The 25,631-nt window shown below is 44.4% G+C and overlaps 2 protein-coding genes across 3 annotated transcripts in view; both read left to right on the plus strand.

Moving 5' to 3' along the window:
* Positions 1-3,980: 3,980 nt before the first annotated feature.
* The window catches only part of OPN3 (opsin 3), a gene marked incomplete at its 5' end in the record, with an annotated part of 44,854 nt that continues 23,203 nt past the window's right edge, over positions 3,981-25,631 (plus strand). The window contains 2 exons of one of the 2 annotated variants that reach the window (XM_080825136.1): positions 3,981-4,353; positions 8,246-11,321. In XM_080825136.1, the coding sequence (XP_080681262.1) occupies positions 3,981-4,353; positions 8,246-8,286 (414 nt within the window). In that variant the 3' untranslated portion in view covers positions 8,287-11,321. Of the gene's footprint in view, positions 4,354-8,245; positions 11,322-25,631 lie in introns of those variants that run through there. The other variant, XM_080825135.1, reaches the window with a different exon arrangement.
* CHML (CHM like Rab escort protein) lies at positions 8,251-14,459 on the plus strand. Its single transcript, XM_080825134.1, has one exon. It carries the CDS (start codon positions 8,583-8,585, stop codon positions 10,545-10,547), a length of 1,965 nt encoding a protein of 654 aa, XP_080681260.1. The 5' UTR covers positions 8,251-8,582; the 3' UTR covers positions 10,548-14,459.

The following is a 25,631-nucleotide window of genomic DNA, read 5'->3' on the forward strand; positions in this document are numbered from 1 at the left end:
AAAGTGTACAATTTTGTGGCATTAAGTACATTCAGTACATAAGTACATTAATGTTCATTAAGTACATTAAGTACATTCCCAATGTTATGAACCATCACCACTGTCCATTTCCAGAACTTTTGCATCATCTCAAACCAAAGCTCTGTGATCCTAATCACTAACTCCCAGTTCCTCCCACTTCAGCCCCTGGCAGCCACAATTCTTTCTGTCTCCATGAATTTGCCTATGCTAGGTGCCTCCTATAAGTGGGATCACATGATATTTGTCCTTTTGTGTCTGGCTTATTTCACTTAACATAATGTTTTCAAGGTTTATGCATGTTATAACGTACTAGAATTTCATTCCTTTCTATGACTGAGTAATATTCCATTGTATGCCACGTTTTGTTTATCCATTTATCTGATGATGGGCATTTGGGTTATTTCCACCTTTTGGCTGCTATAAATATTGGTGTACAAATATCTATTCAAATCGCTGCTTCAGTTCTTTTGGTGATATGTATTACCTATGTGTAATATATTATTACATAATTATAATACTTAATTATAATTATTACATAGTCATCATGTGATAATTCTATGATATGAGCATATCATATGATCATATGGTAACTCATTTAACGTTTTGTTTGTTTAACGTTTTGAGGAGCTGCCACACTGTTTCCATGGTGACTGCACCATCTTGCGTTCTCAGCAGCAGTACACCAGGGTTATTTCTCCACACCCTTGTTAACACTTATTATTTTCCATTTTTTTTAAAGATTTTATTTATTTATTCGACAGAGAGAGAGATTACAAGTAGGCAGAGAGGCAGGCAGAGAGAGAGAGGGGGAAGCAGGCTCCCTGCTGAGCAGAGAGCCCGATGCCGGGCTCAATCCCAGGACCCTGAGATCATGACCTGAACCGAAGGCAGAGGCTTTAACCCACTGAGCCATCCAGGCACCCCTTTTTTCCATTTTTTGTTTTAGAGTTTAGTTTCTGAAAATAGCCATCCTAGTGGGTGTGAAGTGATATTTCATTGCGGCCTTGATTTGCATGTCCCTAATGACTAATGAGGTTGAGTACCTTTTCATGTGCTTATAGGCCATTCGTTTATCTTGGGAGAAATGTCTATTCAGGTGCTTTGCCCATTTTTGAACTGGGTCCTTGGGGATTTTTTTGTTGTTACTGTTGAGTTGTAGGAGTTCTTTTTATATTCCGGATATTAATCCTTTACAGATCTATGATTTGCAAATATTTTATGAGTTGTAACTTCACTCTCTTGATAGCGTCTTTTGATGCACAATTTAAATTTTGTTGGAGTTTAAGTTATCCATGTTTTTCTTTTGTTACCTGTGCGTTTGGTGCCATGTCCCAGAAATTATTTGCCATATCCAATGCAATGAAGACTTTTTTTCCTATGCTTTCTTCTAAGAGTTCTATAGTTTGAGTGCTTAAGCTTAGCTGTTTGATCCTTTCTGAGTTAATTTTTCTATACCGTGTTAAGAGAAAGGTCCAACTTTATTTTTTGCAGGAGGACATCCAGGTTTCCAAGCACCATTGTTGGAAAGACGTTCCTTTCCCCAAAGAATGGCCTATCATTGTTGACAATTTAAACTATATTTGTGCCAACAGTGCCTGTTTCTCTCAAGTATAATGAACGTCCTTAACCATTAATAATATTGTAAAAATGACTCTATCGGAATTCTTACACATTTGCCAAGAGCCTCCTACTCCCCTTTTTCGTTCCCTGCTGTTATTCGTCTCCCATACACGTTGCCCTGGACTTGACCCTGAGAGAGTAAAAGCCAAAGTCCTTTTATTAAAATAGCCATGGCCTTGCATGATCTGCCCAATCACGGCTCACCTTTCTGCCTTCATTTCTTTCTTTCTCTCTTTTTTTTTTAAAGATTTTATTTATTTATTTGAGAGAGAGTGAGTGAGAGAGAGCATGAGAGAGGAGAAGGTCAGAGGGAGAAGCAGACTCCCCAAGGAGCTGGGGGCCCAATGCGGGACTCGGTCCTGGAAGTCCGGGATCATGACCGGAGCCAACGGTAGTCGCTCAACCAACTGAGCCACCCGGGCGCCCCCTCTGCCTTTGCTTCTTAATTCCCCTTTTGCTCCACCGGCCACGTTGGTTTCCTTGTTTCTTTTCTCTAAGGAGCTAAGCACACGCCCGACTCAGTACATGTTCCCTGTGCCTGCAGAACTCAGCACAGCCATCCACAACCACCTATGCAAAATACCCTTTTCCTTCTCTCCCCCATACCCTTTCTTTGCCTTGTTTTTCTTTATGGCACGTATCTGCACTTGACACACTGCATATGTAATTATTTGATTATTGTCTGCTGTCCCAGCACAACCAGAATATAAGCTTTGTGAGGGCAGGGAGTCAGCACCAATGAAAGAAAGAATGATTGGATGAAGGAATGGAGAACATACAGTGAGTCCTTCTTTATTCATTCAATGAATATTTACTGAGAACTCACTGTAGACTGGGAAGGAAGTGTGATGAAAACACAGGGAACGTTAAATATACAGAACTTGTTAAATGGTTCTGTACATCTCTCTATATAAATATATACATATATATAAAACAAAATTTTTAAAGGTGTGGATGGGTTAAGTAGTCTCATAGATGACAAATCCAGATTAGGATCTTTAAAGACAAATCAAGGTTTTGAGGGCAGAACATATCTCTCAGTGCACCGGGGCGGAGAGATCACCCGCCCTCTTTGATGCTACATGTCCGGGGAGTTTAGACCGGGGGTTCAGTGAAGCTGGTCAGTCTCCGCCGGGCTCTTGAACCGAGGTGAAAGGGGTCAACACCCTCCTAGGGGACAACTCCTTTGCCCTTCCACACCGCCTTAGTCACCAGCTCCCAGAGCCTCCTCAGGTCTGGCCCGGACGTGTTCCTCCTTTGGGACCCCGCCAGGGGCTCTGCAGGGAGCGCGGCGCGGCCCCCGCAGGCCGTGATCACGGTCACAGCCTATATGTGCGGTGCACTCTATTTCCACGGCTACTGGGGAAAGGCCAAGCGGGGAATGTGTGCTGTTCTAAGTAGAGCAGCCGCCTCGCCACCCCTGCTGGATTTAGGTTGAAGCTCGGAGGGCACAGCCCGGATAGTCGCCGCCGGGGAGGGGCTTCGGCCGGCCTCAGTCACAGAACCGACTGTCGCTACGCCGGAGCAGCACGCGAGGGACGACATCGGCGGGTCTGGGTCCAGCCTGGGGCCCCGTTTCCGGTGTGAGAGGAGAGGGGCGCGGGGCGCGGGGCGCGGGGCGCGGGGCGCGGGCGGCGGGGCGCGGGCGGCTTCCCGGGAAGGTGAGAAGCCCAAGATGGAAGGCCCTCGCACACCTTCTAGTCAGCACAGTTAGACGCAGGGGCGCACACACGCTTGCAAGGGAGTGAGTGCACGAGTGAGGGCGTGAACGGGAGCGTCCAAGCGCGGCGCCCGGAGACGGGGAGTGGGGAGCCACCGCCGCCGACTTCTCCTCCCCTCGGGCCCGGCGCGCGTGCACGCGAGCGCGCACACGCCGGGGCAGAAGGGCCGGGGCCTGAAGACTCTGGGACCAGAAGACCCGGCAAAGCCCGAGCGAGCGGGGAGCGGCGGTGAAGCCAAAGAGGAACGGGGAGGAACTACCGAGGGGGCCGGGGCGCGGGGAACGGCGGGAACGCGGCGCGCTGCGGTGAGGGGCGGGGCCACAGGAGCCCGCCCAGGGAGAGGGGGCGGGGCTACGAGGGGGCGCTGGGGCGCGGGCAGCGGCGGGAACGCGACGAGCGGAGGTAGGGGGCGGAGCTACAGAGGCGTGTCGGGAACGCGGCGCGCGGGAGGGGGCAGGGCTACGGAGGCGCGCGGGCGGAAGGGGTAGGGGAGGGCGGTCCCGGCGCGCACAATGGCCCGAGCGGGCGGCGGAGCTGGAGCCCCACCCAGTGCGGAGCGCGCCACGGGCCGCGCGGGAGGCTGAGCGCCTCGTCCGCCGAGCGCGCCGGCGCCGGGCCATGTACTCGGGGAACCGTAGCGGCGGCCAGGGCCACTGGGAGGGCGGCGGGGCCGCGGGCGCCGAGGGACCGGGAGCGGCGGGGACGCTCAGCCCCGCGCCTCCCTTCAGCCCGGGCACCTACGAGCGCCTGGCGCTGCTGCTCGGCGGCATCGGGCTGCTGGGCGTCGGCAACAACCTGCTGGTGCTCGTCCTCTACTACAAGTTCCCGCGGCTCCGCACTCCCACCCACCTCTTGCTGGTCAACATCAGCCTCAGCGACCTGCTGGTTTCCCTCTTCGGGGTCACCTTTACCTTCGTGTCCTGCCTGAGGAACGGCTGGGTCTGGGACACCGTGGGCTGCGTGTGGGACGGGTTTAGCAGCAGCCTCTTCGGTGAGTCGGGCTGGGAGGAGAAAGCGTTCTCCCCTCCGCAAACTTCCGTTCCTGCATTGCCACCGTCTCTGTGCGTCCCCCGGCCGCCCAGCCCACCCTCGGCGCCTCCCCGCGCGTCCCCTTCTCCCACCCGCCCTGCCGCTCAGCGCCCGCGCGGGTCTCGCCGCCTCTCGTCCATCCCAAGCTGCATGGCCTCCCTTCCTCGACTTCACCTCCTCTCGCTCCACGGCGGCCTCGGCTCTGTCCCTGGGACCGCTCCTGTCCCCGCAGCCGGCCCTAAACCCCAGCCCGGATTTGGCCCCAGCTCCTCCCCGACCCCCTCCATCCGCTGTCCAGTTCCTCTCGTGTCTGTGTTCACCCCTAGTACAGTTCAACAGGGCACGAGCCGCGGCTTTGCACTTTGAGGAAGGAAACGAAGGGCTGTAGAGTCCACAGATTCAAGAAAAAGTAACTAAGGAAGGCTGGAGAGGGGGATGAGAAGAGGTTGAATTCAGTACTGTTTGTGGCAGAGTGGCAGTGTGTACTTTTTTTTTCCTTTAATTTTGCTCATTAGCAGATGTAAACCTTTGAATGCTTCCTAGAAGTGAAAGAGCTTCATTCAGGTTTTCAGAATGCGAATGGGCATGTGGCCTTCTAAGCTGTTTTTACTGTATTTTTCTCCTTAGGGGTTCCAGCGCCCCAGAATCTAAGGTGAGATTACAGCTGGCTCAGAATCCCACCCTAGATGGACAGTTAGCTGTGCAGCCGGTAGATTTCATTAAAGTAGAACTTGATTGTTAATTGAAGATTTATTTCAGCAATCCTCCTAATCCCGTGGAAGATTCGTGTCTTATTGAGACTTGACATTTTGAAAGATGCTCATTTTGAAGCATGTATCATTGAAGATGTGATTTTCTAAGCTTGGGAATTATTTTATGGTGTGTACTCCAGGAATTTCATTTGCACGAGATGCGAAATAGGAATGTGTATTTCACAGGTCTTAAAGGTCGTTGAAAAAAAAAAGGTGAAATATATTGATTATTTATCACTGCTCTTATCTTGGCAGGTTTTTGAGAACAAAATCTTTGTAGCATTATCAGAAACTGTGTTATTTACCAACCTCCTATGTTGTGGCAAACCCAAATATTGTATTTGTTATAATTCACTTTTTGGTATTTTGAAGGAAACAAAAATTGTCATAGGAATCATGATTTCATTTATTTGAGTTTTTCTAATATTCTAATACTACTCCCCCCTTCAATAAGCAGCCTGAGAATTTTATTTATACAAAGATTTGAAACTTGGGAGGCGGCCGTTAAGTGTATGCAACTGGTGATACAGATGGCTGTGTGCTTATACTCTTTATATTAATTTAAAATACGTGTCAGGCGATTTTTTAGGCAGGGCTAAGCTTTCCATTAAGGACGGTGATTGAAGCTTAACCCTAAAGTGTCATCAGTAATGCTTCCTGGGCTGGGCAACAGGTGTTTGATCATAGACATTAAAGTTCGTGTTTCCAAAAAGTGCTTTTTCTATGCTGGGCAGTTCTATTTGGACTCTGGGTCTGGGGGTTTAAAATGAAGGGTGTGTTGAGTTCTTTATTAGTACCAGCATTCACCCTCTTCCTCATCTCTTGCCTGTGTGACCTCATTCTGCTGCTGCGTCTCCTTCCGTTGCTTTTTCTTCTTCATTCCCCCCTGCTCAGGTGCCTTACTAGTCAGAAGGGATTTTCTAAGACTGCTAGAAACATTCACTGCACACAGTGTTTCTCCTGACGACTGCTCTGTTTCTCTGCGCATATAGTTACTGCTTTCAACCATGACTTTGTCCTTATTTTTAGATTAGAGGTGGAAACTCTGGGATCCGACTCAAAGACATTATTTAAGCCCTGGGAGACAAGTCAGTAGTGGGGTTGTGATGGAACTGAAAAAGTTCTTAGCCAAGATTAAGAATTTCTTTGCCTGAAGTAAATTCCAAGGTTTGTGCTTCTAGATAAGGGTTAAAGTCAAAGAAAGGGAGGGTGCTTCGCCGGTGGTCATCCCTGAACAAGAGCTCACTGTGGTGTGTTGAAGGGGGAGGAAATCTAAAAATGCCAGAAGTGGCTGCTTGTTCTAGAGATTCCTGGAGAGGCTGCCCTATCAAGTGGAAAGCCCAATGGCCTGATGACACAGGAGTGGCCTCCACTCCATGGCCTGGCTAACCTCTTGTGTGGACTTTGCCAGTCACTTAATCTCTCCTGCAGTCAGTTTTGTTCTCTCTCTTACGGGGGAGTGAGCTACCTGTTCTTTAAGGTTGTTCTGTCTTACGTGCTTGGTTATTCGAAGACTCTCAACATCTGTGGGTTAGAAGGTGCCTGGTTTTAGCTCTTAGGCCTTGTATCCTCTGCTCTATCTCCTGGGCCAAGAATAAGCACACACTGTGGTTACTTTTCTTCCCATACCTTCCTGGGGGCTGTCTTCCTCCTCACACCCTGCTAGAAGAAGGCAGGGGAAGTAACACAGACACACACACACCTATGGGTAGGCGTTGCAACTGCCCCACCGGTGCGCAATTCCTGTTTTTTCAGGGAAACGCCGAAAACAAGTGTAGAATCACCGCTATTCTTGAGGCAGAGGCTTTGACTAGAGAGGACCATTGAGACGGCCATTCCACTAAACTGACCAGTCGGTTTGTTCCGTGAACTAGTCAATTTAATCCGACTTTCAGTTGAATGGCTTGTTTTACAGATGTCCAGGCTAATTCGTCATCTAAGCCTAGGCCAGCCCAGTTAGTACTGATGTTTTGTTCAGCAAGCATAATGGTAGGGAAAATTAGGGCTCCAAGAACTCTTCCTCTAACTGCACCATTACAGCTGATAGAAAGGCCCCCGTCACGTGGTGCGTATAGTGCATTAGCCTAAAGACTTCAGGTGAGTATGCCTTTCAGCCCCTCGGTTGTTGCAACTCTAGCCACACCTCGTGCCACAGAAATGTTCTGTGTGTGGCATATAATCAGTATTGTGCCAGAAGTTAATGGGAGAGCCTTTTTGCACTGCTGCCTCCTACCCCTTCAAAAACGGCAAACAACATGTTAATCTTAGGGGATGTTTGGACGGGGCCTTCATCTTGTGATACAGAGATTCAGGGTCAGAGCCAGAGTCTGGCAAAATGCAAGTCACCCTATGTTCACTTGGATTTTAGAAGTAGGTATGATTTATGTTAAGATATTTTAACTTACAAAGGTGGGAATTTTCCTTTTTAACTTACACTTAAAAAAACACATGCACATATGTTCATTCATATAAATATTTTTTTTAAATGCATGTTCCCTCCAGTAAACCTTTTTTGCACCTAAATATCTCAAAATGCTAGTTGTTTTACTGAAATAATCCTTTTGCAATAATCTGACTGGTTAATTCAGTTGAAACAGTCTCACGATGCTACCACGGGATCCTAAGGGTGCTCGTTGCATGGAAATGTCTTTCATTCAGCTGTTCTAAAATCACCCACAGGCTTAATTGGCCACAGAAATATTCCTCATCATGACAGTGTGCACATAGTGTATAGTCTGTTTCCATAAACACAGTGGAACCACACATTTCTTACAGTCTAAGCTCACAGTTCTGTATAGTTCTATTCAAATATTAATTTTATTAAAAGCAAAAGGTACAGAACTGTATTATGAAAATTGTTTTTATGGGACATTATGATGTTACTTCCTCATTACTGTGTGTTTTGGGGGGTAAATCTCTACTGTTCCTTTTTGAGAAATTAGAAAATATGTAAGAAAGCATTTAATGATTTGCTTTCCTAGAGGCTCATGTCCTGATAACAAGTTGGACTCCAGTGGAGTCATTGTAATTGCTGTTGCATGAAATTACTTTTCTCTTGATATTGTTTACAGATGTATTCTTTCTTGAATTTTCTTCTTTCAGAGAAGAGTTCCAGTCACAAATGCATGTGTGATGCATTTTGACATTTACTGCTAAGATGAAATGCAGGAATGAAAACCACACATCCGTTTTAGTGTTCTCAGATGTGATTAGATATACTTTATCATCTTTTTATGCTACTGACCTATAAGGAAAACAATATTAAGAAAGGGTAACTGTTAAACGGCTAGGACCTACAACCTCCGTACTTCTGGGATGAACTAGACTATCACAAGGAGAGATTGGATTACGGCGTATGCGCAGCTCAGCGGAGCCCTCAGCCTAGACTCCCACGCATCTCCTTTGTCAGCAGTTGTCACCCGAAGCTTTCTCTCCCACAATGGCGGACCAGCTTCCCACAGAGTTTGATGTGGTCATAATAGGGACAGGTCTGCCTGAATCCATCCTTGCAGCCGCGTGTTCAAGAAGTGGCCAGAGGGTTCTGCATCTTGATTCCAGAAGCTACTATGGAGGAAACTGGGCAAGTTTCAGCTTTTCGGGATTGCTCTCCTGGTTGAAGGAGTATCAGCAAAACAGTGACATTGCGGAAGAAGATACTGCCTCATGGCAAGGCCTGATCCATGACACAGAAGAAGCTGTCGCTCTTCGCAAGAAGGACGGAACCATCCAACACACAGAAGTGTTCTGTTATGCCAGTCAGGATGTGGATGACGGTGTTGACGAGATGGAGGCTCTGCAGAAAAGTCCTTCCTCAGCAACATCCGGCACCACCCCTAACCCTCTGCATTCTGCATGCTTGTCTGAAGAAACACACTCATTACATGCTGCCAGCTATGAAACGCCCACCAAAGACACTCCAAAAAGTGATGGAGAAGTTTCACTGGAAGTAACTGATGTCGAGGACACCTTGGCCAAGGAAGAGTACTGTGGAGATGAAACCCGTATACCCACAGTTTCAGATGGAGATAAAGATGGAAAGAAACCTGTAGAGAAAGACAGCACTGACCAACCAAAGAGAAAGAAGATTACTTACTCTCAAATAGTTAAAGAAAGCAGGAGGTTTAATATTGATTTGGTATCAAAGCTGCTGTATTCTCAAGGATTGCTAATTGATCTCTTAATCAAATCAAATGTTAGTCGTTACGCAGAGTTTAAAAACGTCACTAGGATTCTTGCGTTCCGTGAAGGAAAAGTAGAACAGGTGCCTTGTTCCAGAGCAGATGTCTTTAATAGCAAAGAACTCACTATGGTTGAAAAGAGGATACTGATGAAATTTCTTACGTTTTGTTTAGACTATGAACAACATCCTGATCAATACCAAGCTTTTGTGCAATGCTCGTTTTCAGAGTACTTACAAACTAAAAAATTAACCCCCAACCTCCAGCATTTTGTGCTGCATTCAATTGCAATGACAGAATCATCTTGCAGTACAATAGATGGCCTTAAAGCAACGAAAAACTTCCTTCGGTGTCTTGGACGGTTTGGCAACACCCCCTTTTTATTTCCCTTGTATGGGCAAGGAGAAATTCCCCAGTGTTTCTGCAGGATGTGTGCAGTTTTTGGTGGAATCTATTGTCTTCGTCACAAAGTTCAATGCCTGGTAGTTGACAAAGATTCTGGAAAATGTAAAGCAATTATAGATCACTTAGGTCAAAGAATAAATGCTAAATACTTTATTGTGGAGGACAGTTACCTTTCTGAGGAAGCATGCTCAAATGTGCGGTATAAGCAGATCTCCAGGGCAGTGCTCATTACAGATCAGTCTATACTAAAGGCAGATTCAGATCAGCAGATTTCCATTTTGGTAGTGCCTCCAGTGGAATCAGGAACATGTGCTGTTCGTGTCACCGAATTGTGTTCTTCGACCATGACGTGCATGAAAGACACCTATCTGGTACATCTGACCTGTTCATCTTCTAAAACAGCAAGAGAAGACTTAGAGTCAGTAGTGAAGAAATTATTCACCCCATACAATGAAACAGAAATAGACCAGGAAGAATGTACAAAGCCAAGACTCTTGTGGGCTCTTTATTTCAACATGAGAGACTCTTCGGGCATCAGCAGAAGCTCATATGAGGGCTTACCTTCCAATGTTTACGTCTGCTCTGGGCCTGACTGCGCACTGGGAAATGAGCATGCAGTCAAGCAAGCTGAAACACTTTTCCAGGAGATCTTTCCCAATGAAGAATTCTGCCCCCCACCTCCAAATCCGGAAGATATTATCTTTGATGGTGATGATAAGCAACCAGAGGCTCCTGGAACCAATAATATAATCATGGCCAAAGTAGACTCCTCTGAGGGAAGTCAAAACCTAGAAAGCCCAGAGAAGCACCTTCAAAACTAGAAAAGAGCAAGCTGGAAATGCTACATTGGACATTCATCCTGGCATCAGAATATTTACACTTAAAGGACTGTTTCGTATATGATTAATTAGAACAGGTTATATGATGATATATGCAGATGTGTTTTAATTCTGTTTGAGACATTCAGTTATTGGATGTTGTTGTTATCCTGTCAGTAACTGATTGATTATTGGACAAAGTTAGTTTTATTTTAGTATTGGGTGTATTAGTGAGGGTTCCGTATTAGCAACTGTGCTTAAAGGGACGTAATATGTATCTGCTAATGACCTTCAGATTTTATTAGTCTATAGTAACAATAATAAGGAAGGAATATTTTAGTTACTTTTATAATTAATTTAGTTGCTTCTGCCTCTGAATAGTTAAACACACACAGTAAACTCTGTGGGTCTTTTGTATATAATATAAATGTACAGACATGGTAGTAGCAATAGCAACTTCCGTGCAAGTGCCAACTGTTCAAAGATTAAATTTGCATGATCCTTTACTTGTGAAGGTCTGGTGTTTACAACACATTGTGCAGTTCAGTTCCCCTACTTAGCCCTTGTAACCAGCAAGGCAGTGCCGCCACCACAATCCTCTGTATTACAGAAAGTGGTGGACAGTCCGTCTGATCATGGAAGAGGTCATTCTCGGGAAGTTTGTCCCAAAGGAGATCTCGGGATCGGGTTAGTTCTGGTTTACTACTACTTCAGAAAATTTCAGCAGAGCCCTGTGCTGGGCTAAAAGAAAAGAACTTCCAACAACTAACTTGGGCCAAAAGAAAAAAAAAAAAATATATATATATATATATTGCTCCAGGAAAAGGTCCTGCTGATTGGCTGTTTTGACATTCCTAAGAGGAGATGGAGTGAGGCATTTGTAACTTGGGATACCAGTGGTTTCTCGAAGCCGTCTGTAGGTTTCCCGAGGTTTCTCAGTGATTTCTCAGTTTCTGATGCACCACTTTGTGGTGCTGCCACTTTAATTAGCAGCAGAGTGTGATGGATAGGCGTGAATGGAAGGAGGATTCACTATGTCTCCTCCCTTGTGCCCCACTCACAGTTAGTGAGGTGACCGCCTCCATGATCACTTCAGCCTTTCAGCTGTTACCTGGAGAACAGAAACATTTTTTCTAGAGCACTCGGAAGCCAACGCTGTTGTACTCCAGTGGCGAAAGCCCACGGAGTTGTCAGAAGAGTTGAAGTGCCTCCCCCTTCAGTCTCCTGTTTCCATTCCTCAGAATGGTACCTCCTATAGGAAGAGAGCCCTCCAGAGCCCATCTGTGTTGACACACAGCCTCCACTGTGTGCCAGGCACCTGCGCTTCCTCGTGACCGTGTCTTAACCATCCTGTGAGGCTGATCCTATTGAATACGTTTTTAACAAAGAGGCAAATTACTAATACTTCGGCCCGGGTCTGGTATGGGGAAGAGCCGGTGTTGGGATCCAGGCTGTCCCGATACGGAAGTCCATGCGGCACTGCCGGGGAAGCAGAGCCTACGGGCTCCGGCCTCTCCGTCTATACTCAGACCAGGGAGATGTGAAGCTTAGGGTTAATTAGAAATAAAGTTAGAGCGAAGGAGCTCATGGAAGCAGAATTTGGCTAAATTTCAACAAAGTAATGCTTTTTAATAGTGTATCTTTTGATCTGAACAACATGTTATAAAAATATGCAGATGATACTGGGCCCAAATAAGCTGTGAATAGTCTTCCGTTGCTCTTCTATACGGGAGGAAAATGAAACAAGAAAGACTTAGGTACTTTACAGCTCCCTGAAAATAGAAGTCATGAATTGGTATTAATATTTATGCATTTATTAATACGGCAGAGTGGTTCTATTAGGTATAGCCTAAGGTTTGAACCTATCAAAATAATTTCACCATCTATAAAACAGAAATAATATTTTGTAGAATTATTGTGAAGATTAAGTTAGATAATGTGTTTGAAATCATAGCCAAAGGAATGCCACTAGATGACATTAATATGGAGATTTACTACACTTGCACTGAACATTCCAACTTCTATTTTATATAATTTGACAGAATTGTGGCAAATTAGGAAAACAGGCAAGGAAAGATAGATTTATCTTTTTAACTTAAGGGAAAGAAGTGAGAGTCTTGCCCTTTAAATCCTAAAGTAACCTTTCTAAATACACTTTGATGCTAAGTAGGAAGTTTAACTAAGACTTAATAAACCAGTTGGAAGGAAATAATTATGTAGTAACTACTGGGAGAAAGACTAATTGGATGTCAGTGTGAAAAAAAAAATTAGGCCCACTTTACATATAAGACAGTTCATTCCATATGAATTAAAATGTTGATTATAAAGGTGAAAATAAAAAGACTACAATTCTCATCCCAGGAGTACAAAAGCAACTTCATGGCATTGAAAAATACCACTAGCGGGGTAGGTGAGATCAACTAAAGAAAAATGAAAAATGGCACTAAGGAAGAAGATAAAAAAGAAGAGATTGGATTTTTTAAAAACTATTTACATTACACATGGATAAAATGCTTAATATTTTTTAAAAAGTAGATGCAAAACCATAAAGTTTCTACTCTTTACTAAGTAAGTTTATGGAAGGATAGAATACAAATGAAAAGACAAAAATAAAAGACAATTCTTGGAATTGATATTCAGGTTTCCTAGTACAAAAAATGCAAATTGAAACAACTTTGACCTGGTTTATGCTATTATATTAGCAAAACATTTTTAAATTCATGTGTCTTCATACCAGTAGCATGATTAGTAATTTTTAAAAGAGCTATTTAGATCAAAACCTCTGTAACCAATCTATTTTTGGCTAGATCAAGTTACTTTGAACAGCATATGCCCAGGAAAATATTTAAAAGAAAAATAAGTTGCTTGTACAAAGATACTTCTAGCAATTCCATTCACACACATTAAAAAAAAAAAGTCCAGGATTTGGGAAATGGATAAGTAAATTTTGATGTATTGCTATTGTAGACCGTTACGTAGTCATTAACTGATATTGATATATGTAAAGTTGTATGAAAAATGTTAAATGAGATTCAAAAATGTTAAAACATTATTTATGTACAGATTATGTTTGTGTAAAAATTTAGGTGTCTACATCGAAAAGAATCAGAGGGAAATTGGAGTTTAACATTAAGGGGTTCTTTTTTTTCTGTAAAATGTTGATGTGTATGATACAAATAAAAGAATAATTGGTAAAGTGGTTACTGAATTGGTGAGAAAGTTACTGATTTTTTTGGGAAACATATAAAATTCTTCAAATTTTAAAAATTATGTATTTTTTAAAATTTTTAATGTCAGAAGGTAATCTCCAAAAACGTAACAGGTGGTTTTATAACTCTTGATGGAAAGGACTTCCTGGTTAAGATGGATTTTGTATCTTGTATCTTTCCTCAGTTGCTCAGAATTAAGAAATAATGTATATTGTGACTTTTTTTAGAAAATGGAAACCCCAGAGCCAGGGGTGGAAATAATAGGAATAATATTAAAGCATCCTAGGACATCAGTATGAAGACATTACATAATAATTAAAAAGTGTGGCCCCAGATCCAAGAATGCACTCTTCATCTGGGGGTCTTGGATTCCGGGTAAATGAAGGAGGGGTTGGATTCACAGACATGGCCAAGCCTCTCTGTCTGAGGAGTGTTCTCAGCAAGGACAGGCAAGGATGGATCTCAGGGCACTGAGGATGCTAGCAGACCCTTCCTTTAAGCCCGACTGATCCAAAGCAAGGTGACTGAATTCAACAAACATCAGTTGAACATCAGCTATGGGTTATGAATTGACATTCTAAGAATTCAAAATAGAAAAATGAGTAAGTTCTGTACCTGAGAACCATTGTGCTGGAGAACATGCTTCTTGAGAATATAAGACATTTTCTATCCATCATACAACCTGCTATAACTACTACCACCCCCTCACCCCAAAAGAAAAAGAAACAAAGGAGAAATCTGGTTTGAGATTCACGGCATTCCTTTAAGGGGAGTCCAAAAGTTTTACTACAGTTGGAAACAAGTAGCTTAAGAGTTAAAAGGTCAGTTAATACTTTCTGAAGTCTATTTTAGCTACCATTGAGCGAATTAAGAAGTTTCTGACATTAATCAGAAGTTTTTGTGCTGCTTGGGAGAATACATGAAGAGAAAGTATAAGAGATAGGTCCCAGGGACCCCGAGCACTGAGAGCTCAGGGAGTCAGGAATGTAAATAAACTGAAATGAAGTAGGTCATAAAGTTCCAAGGCCAAGAAGTTCTGATTAGGACGAGTTCTGTTTCCTTCCTCTTGGCAGCCCGAGCGGAAGTCATGCTCTCACTGCACGGAGGTAGTCGCCTCGTCTTTGAAGATTTTTAGATTTTTACTTCAGTATTTTTACCTTCGATAATAAGAGACACTGTTCCTAGTGTAGTTCTTATTCTTTTAACTGATGACCTAATGTATTCACCTGTCAACAGCAGGGGACGCAGTACGGCCAGCTCTCTGTAAGGCATGAACCGAGAAGCTGCCTGAGCTGGAAGACTCGGCCTCTAACGCACGTGTTAGGAGAGCAGGCCTGCCGCACGCAGCACTGGTAGGAACACTGCCTTTTCTGTTGACAACCACATTTTGTTTCATGAACCTCAGGACCGCTGTGCCAGGTAAGAAAGGGCAGGTATCTACCCACGTTTCCTTGATACGACCTGGAGGAACTAAGGGTCTGACGTGTATGTGCCCATAGTGGGTGCCGAGACCAGTGTGAGAATTGCAGTGGGACCGCCAGGCCACCTCCGTGTTGGCACAGCTGAGTGACACGTACGCGTGTGTAACAGAAACCGCTGCTGGAAGAGGGGCTCCTAGAATTTAAGAGGCCATTTGTGTATGGTTTTCTTTCTTTCTTTTTTTTTTTTTTTTTTTTTTGAAGATTGTATTAATTTGACAGAGTACGAGCAGGGGGAGCAGCAGTGGGAGGGGGAGAAGCAGACTCTGCTGAGCAAGAGCTCGATCCCAGGACCCTGGAATCACGACCTGAGCTGAAGGCAGCAGCTTAACTGGCTGAGGCCACCCAGGTGTCCCTAGAGTGCATTTGTTTTTCAACAAGTAGCAAAAAATCTTCCTATGAATTAAGATCTGTGTAACTACAGTGAGACAGTGGGTTGGGAGAAGGCGATGGGAGTTGACTTCAGGTCATACCTGAAATCAAACAGGAGCTTCATTTCTTGATAAGCCATGTCTATTGGTTCCTGCTGTTGTCCTAGGATTTTGACATTTTCCTGTGTTAAATACGTATTTAACCGTAACACCCTCTGAATGACGTCTACAAGCATATCTGTCATCAGAGGAAACAGCGGCTTCAGAAGTGCAGGGCTGATGAACTGTAACAGGCAGATAAACACCTGTTTGTAGTTCAGGCAGGAGAGACATCTTTAGACGTATTCTAGTTTTAAAGAAATAGGAATCCTTGGGGACATTCGTGCCATGGGGTTTGTGCCAGTCCCTTTTATTACTTACCACTTGATGAAAGCCTTTGGAGCACCTGTGTCTATTTGAGATTTTTTAAAATTATTTTTATTTTTTAAAGATTTTATTTATTTGACAGAGGAAGAGAGAGCATGAGCAGGGGGAGGAGCAGAGGGAGAGGGAGAAGCAGACTCCCCGCTGAGTGGGTAGCCCAGTGGGGGACTCCATCCCAGGACCCTGGGATCATGACCTGAGCCAAAGGTAGACACTTAGCCAACAGTGTCTAACACTAAGCCCCTGTTTGAGACTTTTATTTGTTCCTTTTTTGATTCTTCCCTTATACTTCAAAATAGCAGAACTACTACTAATGCAGTATGCGGAAGTATTTTTTTACATCATTTTAAGTTAATTTCATCATTATGTGGAAGTTTAAAGTTTTTATCCCAATTTCAACATTTCTACTGCCCATTGTAAAGAAGAAATTTAGGGGAATGTCCTGAGGAAGACCAGGGAATCTTGTCTTTAGGCAATTAATATAACTGTTAATTTCCTAAAACAATTTCAGTGAAGTATTACGGAGGAATGAGCTGTATGCCCGTCCCTTCCTTTAACAGTCCCACATTAGGATGGCATACCATGATTTATCATGACCTCTGTTACTGAGACAAACACCAACCAGGTGTTTATTAAAAGGAAAAAGCAACAGATGAGAACCGCACTAGAAGTCACTTGTCGTGAGACTATAGTTTCCTTTAAAACAGAGTCTGAGTGTGCTGGAGCGCTACGCCCTCTGTAGTGGCTTGCATTTCATAGGCCGCCCAAACCAGGCTTGGTGACCCTTCTTTCCTCGTTACCCCTTTACCTTCATCACCCCGTTCCAGACGGAGGACCCCTGGGGCCAAGCTCTGGGAAAATATATCAGAACCATGGTCCCGGGTCTTTTTGTTAGTAGTATAGATAATTAGTTTTTTGATAAGTCTATGTAAATCAACAAAAATACTGAAAAAGAGGGAATATTTTTAAAAACCCGTAAGATGTCCCACCTAATACTTTTGCTAATTTTCTCCCATCAAAGCAGTTATTCTCAAGCCAGGGTGATTTTGCCCATTTGGCAATGTCTGGAGACATTTTTGGTTGTCAAAACTATAAAACTCGCGAGGGGGTGTTACTGGTATCCAGTGGGTAGAGGACAGGGAAACTGTTCAACATCCTACAATGTACAAGACCGTCCCCTTCCCCAAGAAAGAATTACCCAGCCCCAAACGTCAATGGTGCCAATGTTGAGAAACTTTTCATTAAAATTTTGAGTATTTATAATGTATTTGTTTTCCCTTCTTTTAACTTTTTGCCTTGGCATCTTTTTAATGTAAATGCTTCTTCAACATGGCTGTTGCTGGTAGGAACAGCTGTCTTGGCTGCTCCTCCCTGTGCCTCCCTCGATAATCAGCAGTTGCTTCCTTCTGAAGCTTTAAGATATCTCAAATTCCAGAACAAAATTCAGAGAATTAGGGAATATATCTCATCCTGCACCAATTGTCAGTATAGGTTAGGGATTTTGTTTGTTTAAAAAAAATTCATGAATTCAGAAATAGAATAATTCTGCAAAACATTTATAGAAACGAGAGGATGATATCTTGCTTATTTTGGTGTTTTTTGGTAATACTACTTCCTTGTTACCTTTCTCAATGATATCTTCCTATATATTGCAAACAACTCTCAAAATCAGTGTAAACGTATTTCAATATACTTTTTTTTTTTTTTTGAAAGGGTGCTTTTTGCTTGACAGGCTATACGCAGATGAATCAAAATACATGTATATAATAATATCCTGTGAGTTTCGGATAATCCAGTCCGAGACTAAATAAACCACTCATAATTGAATTGTACCTGCATTTTCACTCAGTGATGGTTCGCCAAGCAATGAGAGAGGGTAACAGCTTGACAATTTATAAACAAGGATTATCTACAGACAATACCTAAATTATAATGGAATAGGTCAGTATTCTTAATGCGGGAAAGAACCTCATCTAAATTACACTGCAAGAGAAACATAGGGTTCAATACAATGTGACATTTACTGAACATTGTCCCCCAGTTGCTGTGTTAGACTCTGGGAATGAAGACTTAGTCACTGTAACTGGTACTTACTGAGCACTTTATGCTATGCACAGTTCTAAGGGTTTGCTATATTTATCTTACTTCCTCCTCCTGACAGCCCAGTTGGATGGGCGCTCTTATCATCCTCGTTTTGCAGATGGGGAAACAGACACTGAAGGCAAAGAACTTGACCAAAACCACGCAGCTGGTAAGTGATAGAGCTGGGCCTTGGTCCCAGGGACTTGGACTCCAAAATGCACGTGCTGCGACTAAGATGTGATGTGAGGTGTTCCGAGAGGGCTCAGAGCAAGTCCAGGAACAAGTAACGAACTCCTCATGTGCCAGGAACTCTTCTAATTTCTTTATACATATTGTCACATTTTTAAGATAACCGTGGGAGGCAGGTATTAATGTTTCCATGTGCACATGAGAACTTAGGCTCATAGTTGTCCCAAAGTTAGAGAATTGGTGAGCAGTGGAACTCCCACTCCGTTGGGGCTGACGTTGGCGCACAGTTAACCAGTCCTTTAATGAGGCCGTGGTCGTTTCTGTGATGTAGGTAAAGACAGACTTCAGCAGAGGCACAGAGTGTTTTGTCTGAGTCGGGAAATCTAAGAAGTCTTCATGAAAGAAAAGTCCAGGGCTCTGAAGGTTGAGAAGGGTTTCTAAAAGTCAATATTGGAAACATTCCATATAGGGAGAATGTAGAAACAGCACAGGGGCATTGAAATGGTCTGCACAGCTAGAGCAGTGACCTGGTGTGGAGAGATGGGCAGAGGGTTAGAGCCCAGCGTATCAGCTATCTTGAACCATGCTAATTATCATAGTCTTGAATCCCAGGGGACTTGTGAATACAAGGGGATAATGAGCTGTTGCAGTTTTTCTAGTTAGGGCTTGTGATTAAAAGCGTACGCACTGGCAATGTGGAGGGGAGCTGGGAAGGTGCAGAGACCCTACAGTTGGCTGGGAAGGAGGAAAAATATGGTATTGTCTGGGCAGGTCAGGGTGGTAAGAATGCAACAGGCAGAGAAAAACATGGACATAGAAACAGGGTTGGTCGTGCAAGGTGATCAGGAGGTGGTTCTGGAAGGTCTTAGAGGATTTCGTATGCCAGGGAGTTTCGACTGTCCTAGTGATATAGCACGTCACATCATTAACCAAGGAAATGGGCTGCATCTGGATACGTAGAGAGGAGGAATCCAAGGGTGGTAAAAAATGTAGAAAGGAGACTAAACAGACAGCTATTAAAAGACTTGGGCAAGAGATGGTGAGAGTCTGAACTGGGGTCATAGCAGGTAAGACAGAGGACAGACCTGAGAACCACTGGGGAGATTAAATCGGCCTCACTCCATGATTGATTAGATGTGAGAGCTGCAGGAGCGAGAGAAATCGAAGATGGCTCGAAGGAGCTGGTAGATAGGGATGTGCTGGGAATGCAAACATGGCACTCCGCTGGGTTTGATGTAGTAACTCTGCCCCCGGATTACTTCCAGACTGGGAAGATTCCTTCTCTAGGATTCCTGGCTATATCCCCCCAACCCACCCCCCGGCTTGTTAAGCCTCAAGGATGTGAGTCAGAGGCTTCCAGCACCTTGATTCCCAGAGAGTCCATCTGAGACTCAGGCCACATAGGGAGCAACCAAGTCAATGATGGGAGGAGATGAATTACTTTCGGCCCCTAGTTTACATGGCTCATGTTATATTTCTGTTGGACAATGTGTCTGCAGCCAGTGCTGCTTAAAGACTTCCCAGTTACATGAAATAATCCAGTTTCTTTTTCCTTAAATGGGGAGAAAAGGTGACATAGGAATAGGAGAAGAGGTAGAACCTCTCCTGGAGGGTTCTAGAAGCCAAGGGGAGTTTCAGAAAGATCCTGGTCTGAGGCGTTGATACTGCAAAGAGGTTGCGAAAACTAATGTTATGGCAATTGATTGATTTCGCAACTGATAAAATTCTAGAGCAATGGTTTTAAACTGTACAGTATGACTCAAATGGGAGTGTCTTTAAAATACAGATTACCAGGTACCACACCTGCATTCTGGGTCGGTGAGTATATAGGGGCCCCCGGAATTGTTTGCTGGGTGGGTGGTGGGTTGACAGGCACTGTGACGTAGGTGTGTGGGACTGATACAAGTGTTTGATGACACAGTAGCAGGGTTTAAAGTAGCTTCCGGTGCACATTTTGGCAGGTTGTATGAAAAGCATTAAAACTGTGTACGGCTTCTTACCCAACAGTTATATTTGCAAGAATTTATCCTAAGGAGGTAATCATAGATGCAAGGAAATATCTAGCAAATGGACTGTAGTGTCCATGACTAAGGCTTAGTACGTGTGCACCACACGCTCGTTACTGTTTATGTGCTTCATGCATGTTAACTCTTTATCCCAACTCTGTGGGGCAGTTCGATACTACTATAACCCCATCACTCAGCTCAAGAGAGGAAAGCACCAGGAGATTAATTTGTTCAAGGTTTCATTAAACGTGGAGGATACAGAGCCTGAATCCAGTGCCTGTGATGGTATGTTGTATCATCTCTCCTCACAGCATTGTTAAAATAGTCCAACGTCAAAAAGTAATCTACAGATGATTACTGTGTTGTTGAATTAACATTTGTTAAGTGGAGTATAGGTGGGTGTCGAATCGCGGTTCAGCAACAGACCACAGGAAATCAACATGCCAGCAAACAAATTATTCAGGACCCAGACTCTGGAGACACTCTTTAACTCCTCTTTCCCCAGAAAAGATCAGAACAAATCCTGTCCTACCTCCCATCCCTGCGAAGGTCAGTTGGTGCCGAAGGAGAAAACCTCTTCAGTCCGCGATGACTCCCATCTTTATGGCTCAGTGTGTTTCTTGATCTGATCCAATCCCGAGCTCCTGCCATGTGTGCTCAGCCTCCCGTCATGAGCAGCAAACTCCTTTGTATCTTCAACATCTTCTCTGACCACTTTTGCTACTTTCTTACTTTCCTTTAACCCTGGCAGCCCCCGTGGACCCTGATTTCCCACCACCAAGCGGAGGCTTTTTCTTAAAAAAACACTTTATTATAATGTTGTTAAATTAACAAGTGGAGTAATTTGTTAAGTGGATGTTGGACGTTGTTATAGGGTGTTGGATGGTGAGTTGGGTTCAGCAACAGACCACAGGAAAAGCTGAGATAGTTCATTACCCAGAGTCCTAGAAGAGTACATCGCACCCCTCAAGGGGTCACATGGGGAGGTCAAAGCAAGGTACAGGCAGAGAGAGGCAGGACCCCAGGACACATGCCTTTATGAGGGTCTGTGGATGGAGTGCTTTAGGGTTCCCAGGGCACGTTTGGTCAATCCCACCAGAAGGGGTGAGTTTGGTATGCTACATGGAGACCTCTGAGGAGAGTACAAGGGGAAGGTTCTGGGACGCAGGGGAGACTGAATCATAAGGGCAGCTGGGAAAAGTCCTATGAGGAATTTAGGTTTGCTTGTGACTGCATGCTATTCTGTAAGACAAGTGCTTGCATGAGGGGCTGGTGTGAAAGGCCCTGCGGGCCATTTGGCCGAGGGGATGCTGAGACAGCAACAGTATGAGTAAACAACAGCTTGGCTGAATTCTCGACGTACCCCATAGACCCCAGGGCCAGGTAGTCGAGAGGGTGACCCACTGAGTATCACTGCGGCTTCCAAAGCATCCCTCCTTCATTTCCCCTGTGAAAATGTTTGGTCTGTCAACACCTGCCCGCAGTGTGGTTGAACTTGGGCTGTCAGGGAGGTGTGCGGGGATGTAGGGCTCGGGTCGCTGGTTCTTATTCAGTCTTCTCTCTCTCCTCCTGCATCATCGGTTTAGGGTCGAGCTGCCACTCCCAACGGTCCTTGACTTGGGACCACCCCGTCCTGCTCTTTGTTGGAAGAGCCTGTATTCTGAATGCCTACTCCTTGCTACCTCCAAATCCTCAATGAATTTTATTCCTTTTGTAAAACTTACAAGTTTTTATACATACAGAAAACAGCAAAGGGTGACACAGTGAGTGCACACATCTGCCACCTTCAGTGAACAGACATGAGCCTCCCTATATGTATTTTAATGTATCTTCAAAGAATGGAAAATTACAGATCCAATTTTCATCTATTTCTCTCCAGCCCATTCCACCTCCTCCCTCCTCGAGGTCACTGCAGACATGAATATAACATGAAACCAAGCCATGTTTCCGTTGTTTTGCTCGTGATTTATTTACCCATTTCCCTCTTTTGATGGACATTGGGTTATTGCCTGTTTTTCTCTGTATTATAACAAACAGTGCCTCAAAGTTTATCCCAGTATACATCTCTTCCTACTCAATGTGCAAGAGTTTCTCTAGGTCTGTGCTGTCCAACCTGGTAACCGCTACTCTTGTGCGTCCTGAGCACGGCAAATGGAGCTGGTCTACACTGAGGTGTATAAGTGTAAAAAAAGCACTGGATTTTGGAGATTTAGTATGAAAAAAAAAAGTTTCATGAGTACGTTTATGTTGATTACAAATCTAAATATTTAGATACATTGGATTAAATAAAATGTTATTGAAATTAATTTTATCTGTTTCTCTTTTTAAAGTGCGGCCACTAAAAAAGTTAAGTACTATATGGGCCACATGCTTCTACTGGACAGCACCGCTCTAGGGGATATAAGTAAATCTGGAGTTGGTGGACATGGTGTACGCTGGGTAAACAGATTTTTCCCCTTATCTTTCAGTCCCAACCCTTTATATCAAGCCCCCCATTTTCTTGGTGGTCTTTCCTCTCTCTGAGCTTCTAAGGCACTTAGGTCTGAATGTCTCACACAGATATTCAAACACACAGTTCTGTATTTTGGTTTGTCTTTTTATGCTGCCTTTCCCCCCTTTAACACCAGGGACCATATCTGATGACTGTGCTTCCCCAGGAGTGAGTTCAGGAGTAAGATTCCTTAAATATTTAAGGAAGGTTTAGATGCTCCTGGTATGTTACCTATCTGCTTTTAAGCTTTGACTCGTCCTACAATAATTTTATCTTATTTACCTAGAATATGCCTCGTGTTTCTTGTGCATCCAGGCTTCTCTGTGCTCTCCCTAATATGGCAAAGTTGCCTAGGCAGTAACATTAGTCCTCACTCTGCTTCCCTTTCTATGAAGAAACTCCTGCCAATGTCTTTCTAACAAATTTATCACTTCTAATGGGTTTTGGAGTCTTGGTAGCTGGCGAGGCCAGGGCCAGCCTCACACGTACAAGGCCGTTAGGTTTATAAAAGCTGCTCGTCAAATGACACCAAGTTCAGCCCCTCTCCGCCAGGCTGCATCTGGTTCTATGAAACGGCATCATGACAGCTTCCGGGAGCGCAGGAAGCAACAAACTGTTCACAAGGGCAGGCAGGAATGATCCTAGAGGTGAGTAGGCGACGATGAAACTTCGAGCCACCGCCACAACATAGACAAGACCCCTCCCTCAGAGCTGGCGCTTTGTGCATGACCAGAAGCCAGTGCCCCTATGGGACACTGTTCTGTGAAATGAAGTAGTGGTTTCCTGTGTTCCTCCACTCGTGTTGACTGTGGAGGAAAGCCTGGGAAATGAGCAGAAAGCCACAGAGAGATAATGTTAAGGCCATGGGATTTTAATCTAGACCGACCGTTCCGAAACCAGTCAGAAGCAGCCATTCTTGGGCTCCCTCCCGGGCGAGCCCAAGCTTCTGGCCAGGGCCTTGGAATTCACATTTCAACAATTTCCCCAGGAGATTCATCTGCAGCTATTTCAGGACCTGGCAGTTGGAGTCACTGTTCCTACATGGGAGAAAGACTCACTGCTCAGATATAGAAGGTTTTAAATTAAACATCAAGGGAGAACCCATATGAAGCCCAAGCTGGCAGCATGGGATGGGAGCTGGAAACCGTAGCATATGAATGGGTCTGGAACTCAGCGGGAGCACCTGCTAGCTTTGTGCCATGTCCTTGGGCGGAATGCTTCCTGTTTGTAAAGCTTCCCTCCCGACCTCCAGTCTTTCCTTAGCCTTTTTCCACTTGACATTCTCGGCTCAGGATGACTAAGACTTTCAAGAAAACGATCTTTTCTTGCCCACCCAAACTGCTGCACAGTAGTCGCCGAGATGGGTTTTACGTTACACGCCCACCTCCCAGATGTGCCTGTTAAACCTCCAGTGTTTCCAACCGTCAATGCACGGCCCCGGGCAGAGCAGCAAGGGTGGTCCCTAACACATTCTGGCAAGTTTGTTCTTTTTTCCCATCGCCTGTGTCTAGGTCCTGAGGAATCTCACACCACAGTTTTTAGCTGATAAGTTACTTGGACACACACACACACACACACACACACACACACACACGTAAAGCTGACTGTCTTATATTCATTTTTAGAGGAAAGTGACGCTGGTCCTTGGCTATATCTCAGCATTCTCCACTTGTGTCGGCCACCTGGTGATAGAAAATGACCTTAAAATGGAACCACAGTGTTACCACCTGCTTTAAAACCTAAATTCTGAGCTCCTTTGAGGGTTTATAAATTACAAATGACTAAATTAAGATTCAAGTCTGTACCTCTCTGATTTCCTTGTATTTTTAATTTGCTCTTCTGGGCTATCTCAGATTTTCAGCTCTTAGTGCCAGGTAGCAACCCAGAGAGTACTTAGAAGCTAGAATTTTGGTTGCAGGCAAGGGGTCACGTGGCTATCCCCAACTCACTCATGTGTAGAGTTTTCCCACAGAATTCACAAGACTGCATGCTTCTCTATTTTGATCACAACCAACTCACTTAGTCAACTCTTTCTGAGGAAAATCTGAGCAGAGCTCTGGACTCGGTATCAGAAGATGCGGGTTCTCCTCCAAGCGAGACATTACTCATCTGTGACATGAGGCTCATCCCAAATCCCAACCTCCTTTCTCACACCCTAATCCAATGAGGACATGAGCCTTCCCTGCCTGACAGGTCTGTGAAGAACTGAGGGTAAACACACGTGGGGCAGTGCTTTGAACATTATAAAACACCATACAAAATAGGTGTTGTGATTTGGTATTGTCATTGGAGAACAGGAGATGACAAATCGAACGGGACTATCATTTGACTTTATGTCATCCATAAAAATGAGGATTTTATAGGGACTTTTTAATAATCAAAAACTATCACGCAATGACTGTTAACGAGTATTTTGATTTGAGCTAGGGACCCCTTAGGAAAAATAGTAGGAAGTGGCTCTTCTTTCATGTTCTTCTGATCTATGGGTTGTATTTTCCTTTAAAAACATTTTCCTTTTCTTTGAAGTCTGACCGTGACTGTTTCCGAGCGTCATTTCACATTAGTGTTTGCTTCATTATGGGTGTGACTGTTTACTTCAGGGTTTTTATCCTTGACTTGAGGAGACATCCGGTCCTCTACGCACACCTCTCATCACCCGCTCACCTACAGTCTCTTGTTGAGTATTGCAGAAGCCAGGGAGGGCGTCAAGATACCCAAGACGCGCTCCCTAGCTCTCAGGCATTCGCGGTGTGCCTGGGAAGGTAAGACCTGCGTGCGTAGGGCGGGGACCAAAACGCAGGACGCCGCGAGCCGCCGCCGCGAAGGTCCGGCCCGTGC

The sequence above is a fragment of the Martes martes genome, assembly GCF_963455335.1.
Source record: "Martes martes genome assembly, chromosome: 15".
NCBI lineage: Eukaryota > Metazoa > Chordata > Mammalia > Carnivora > Mustelidae > Martes > Martes martes.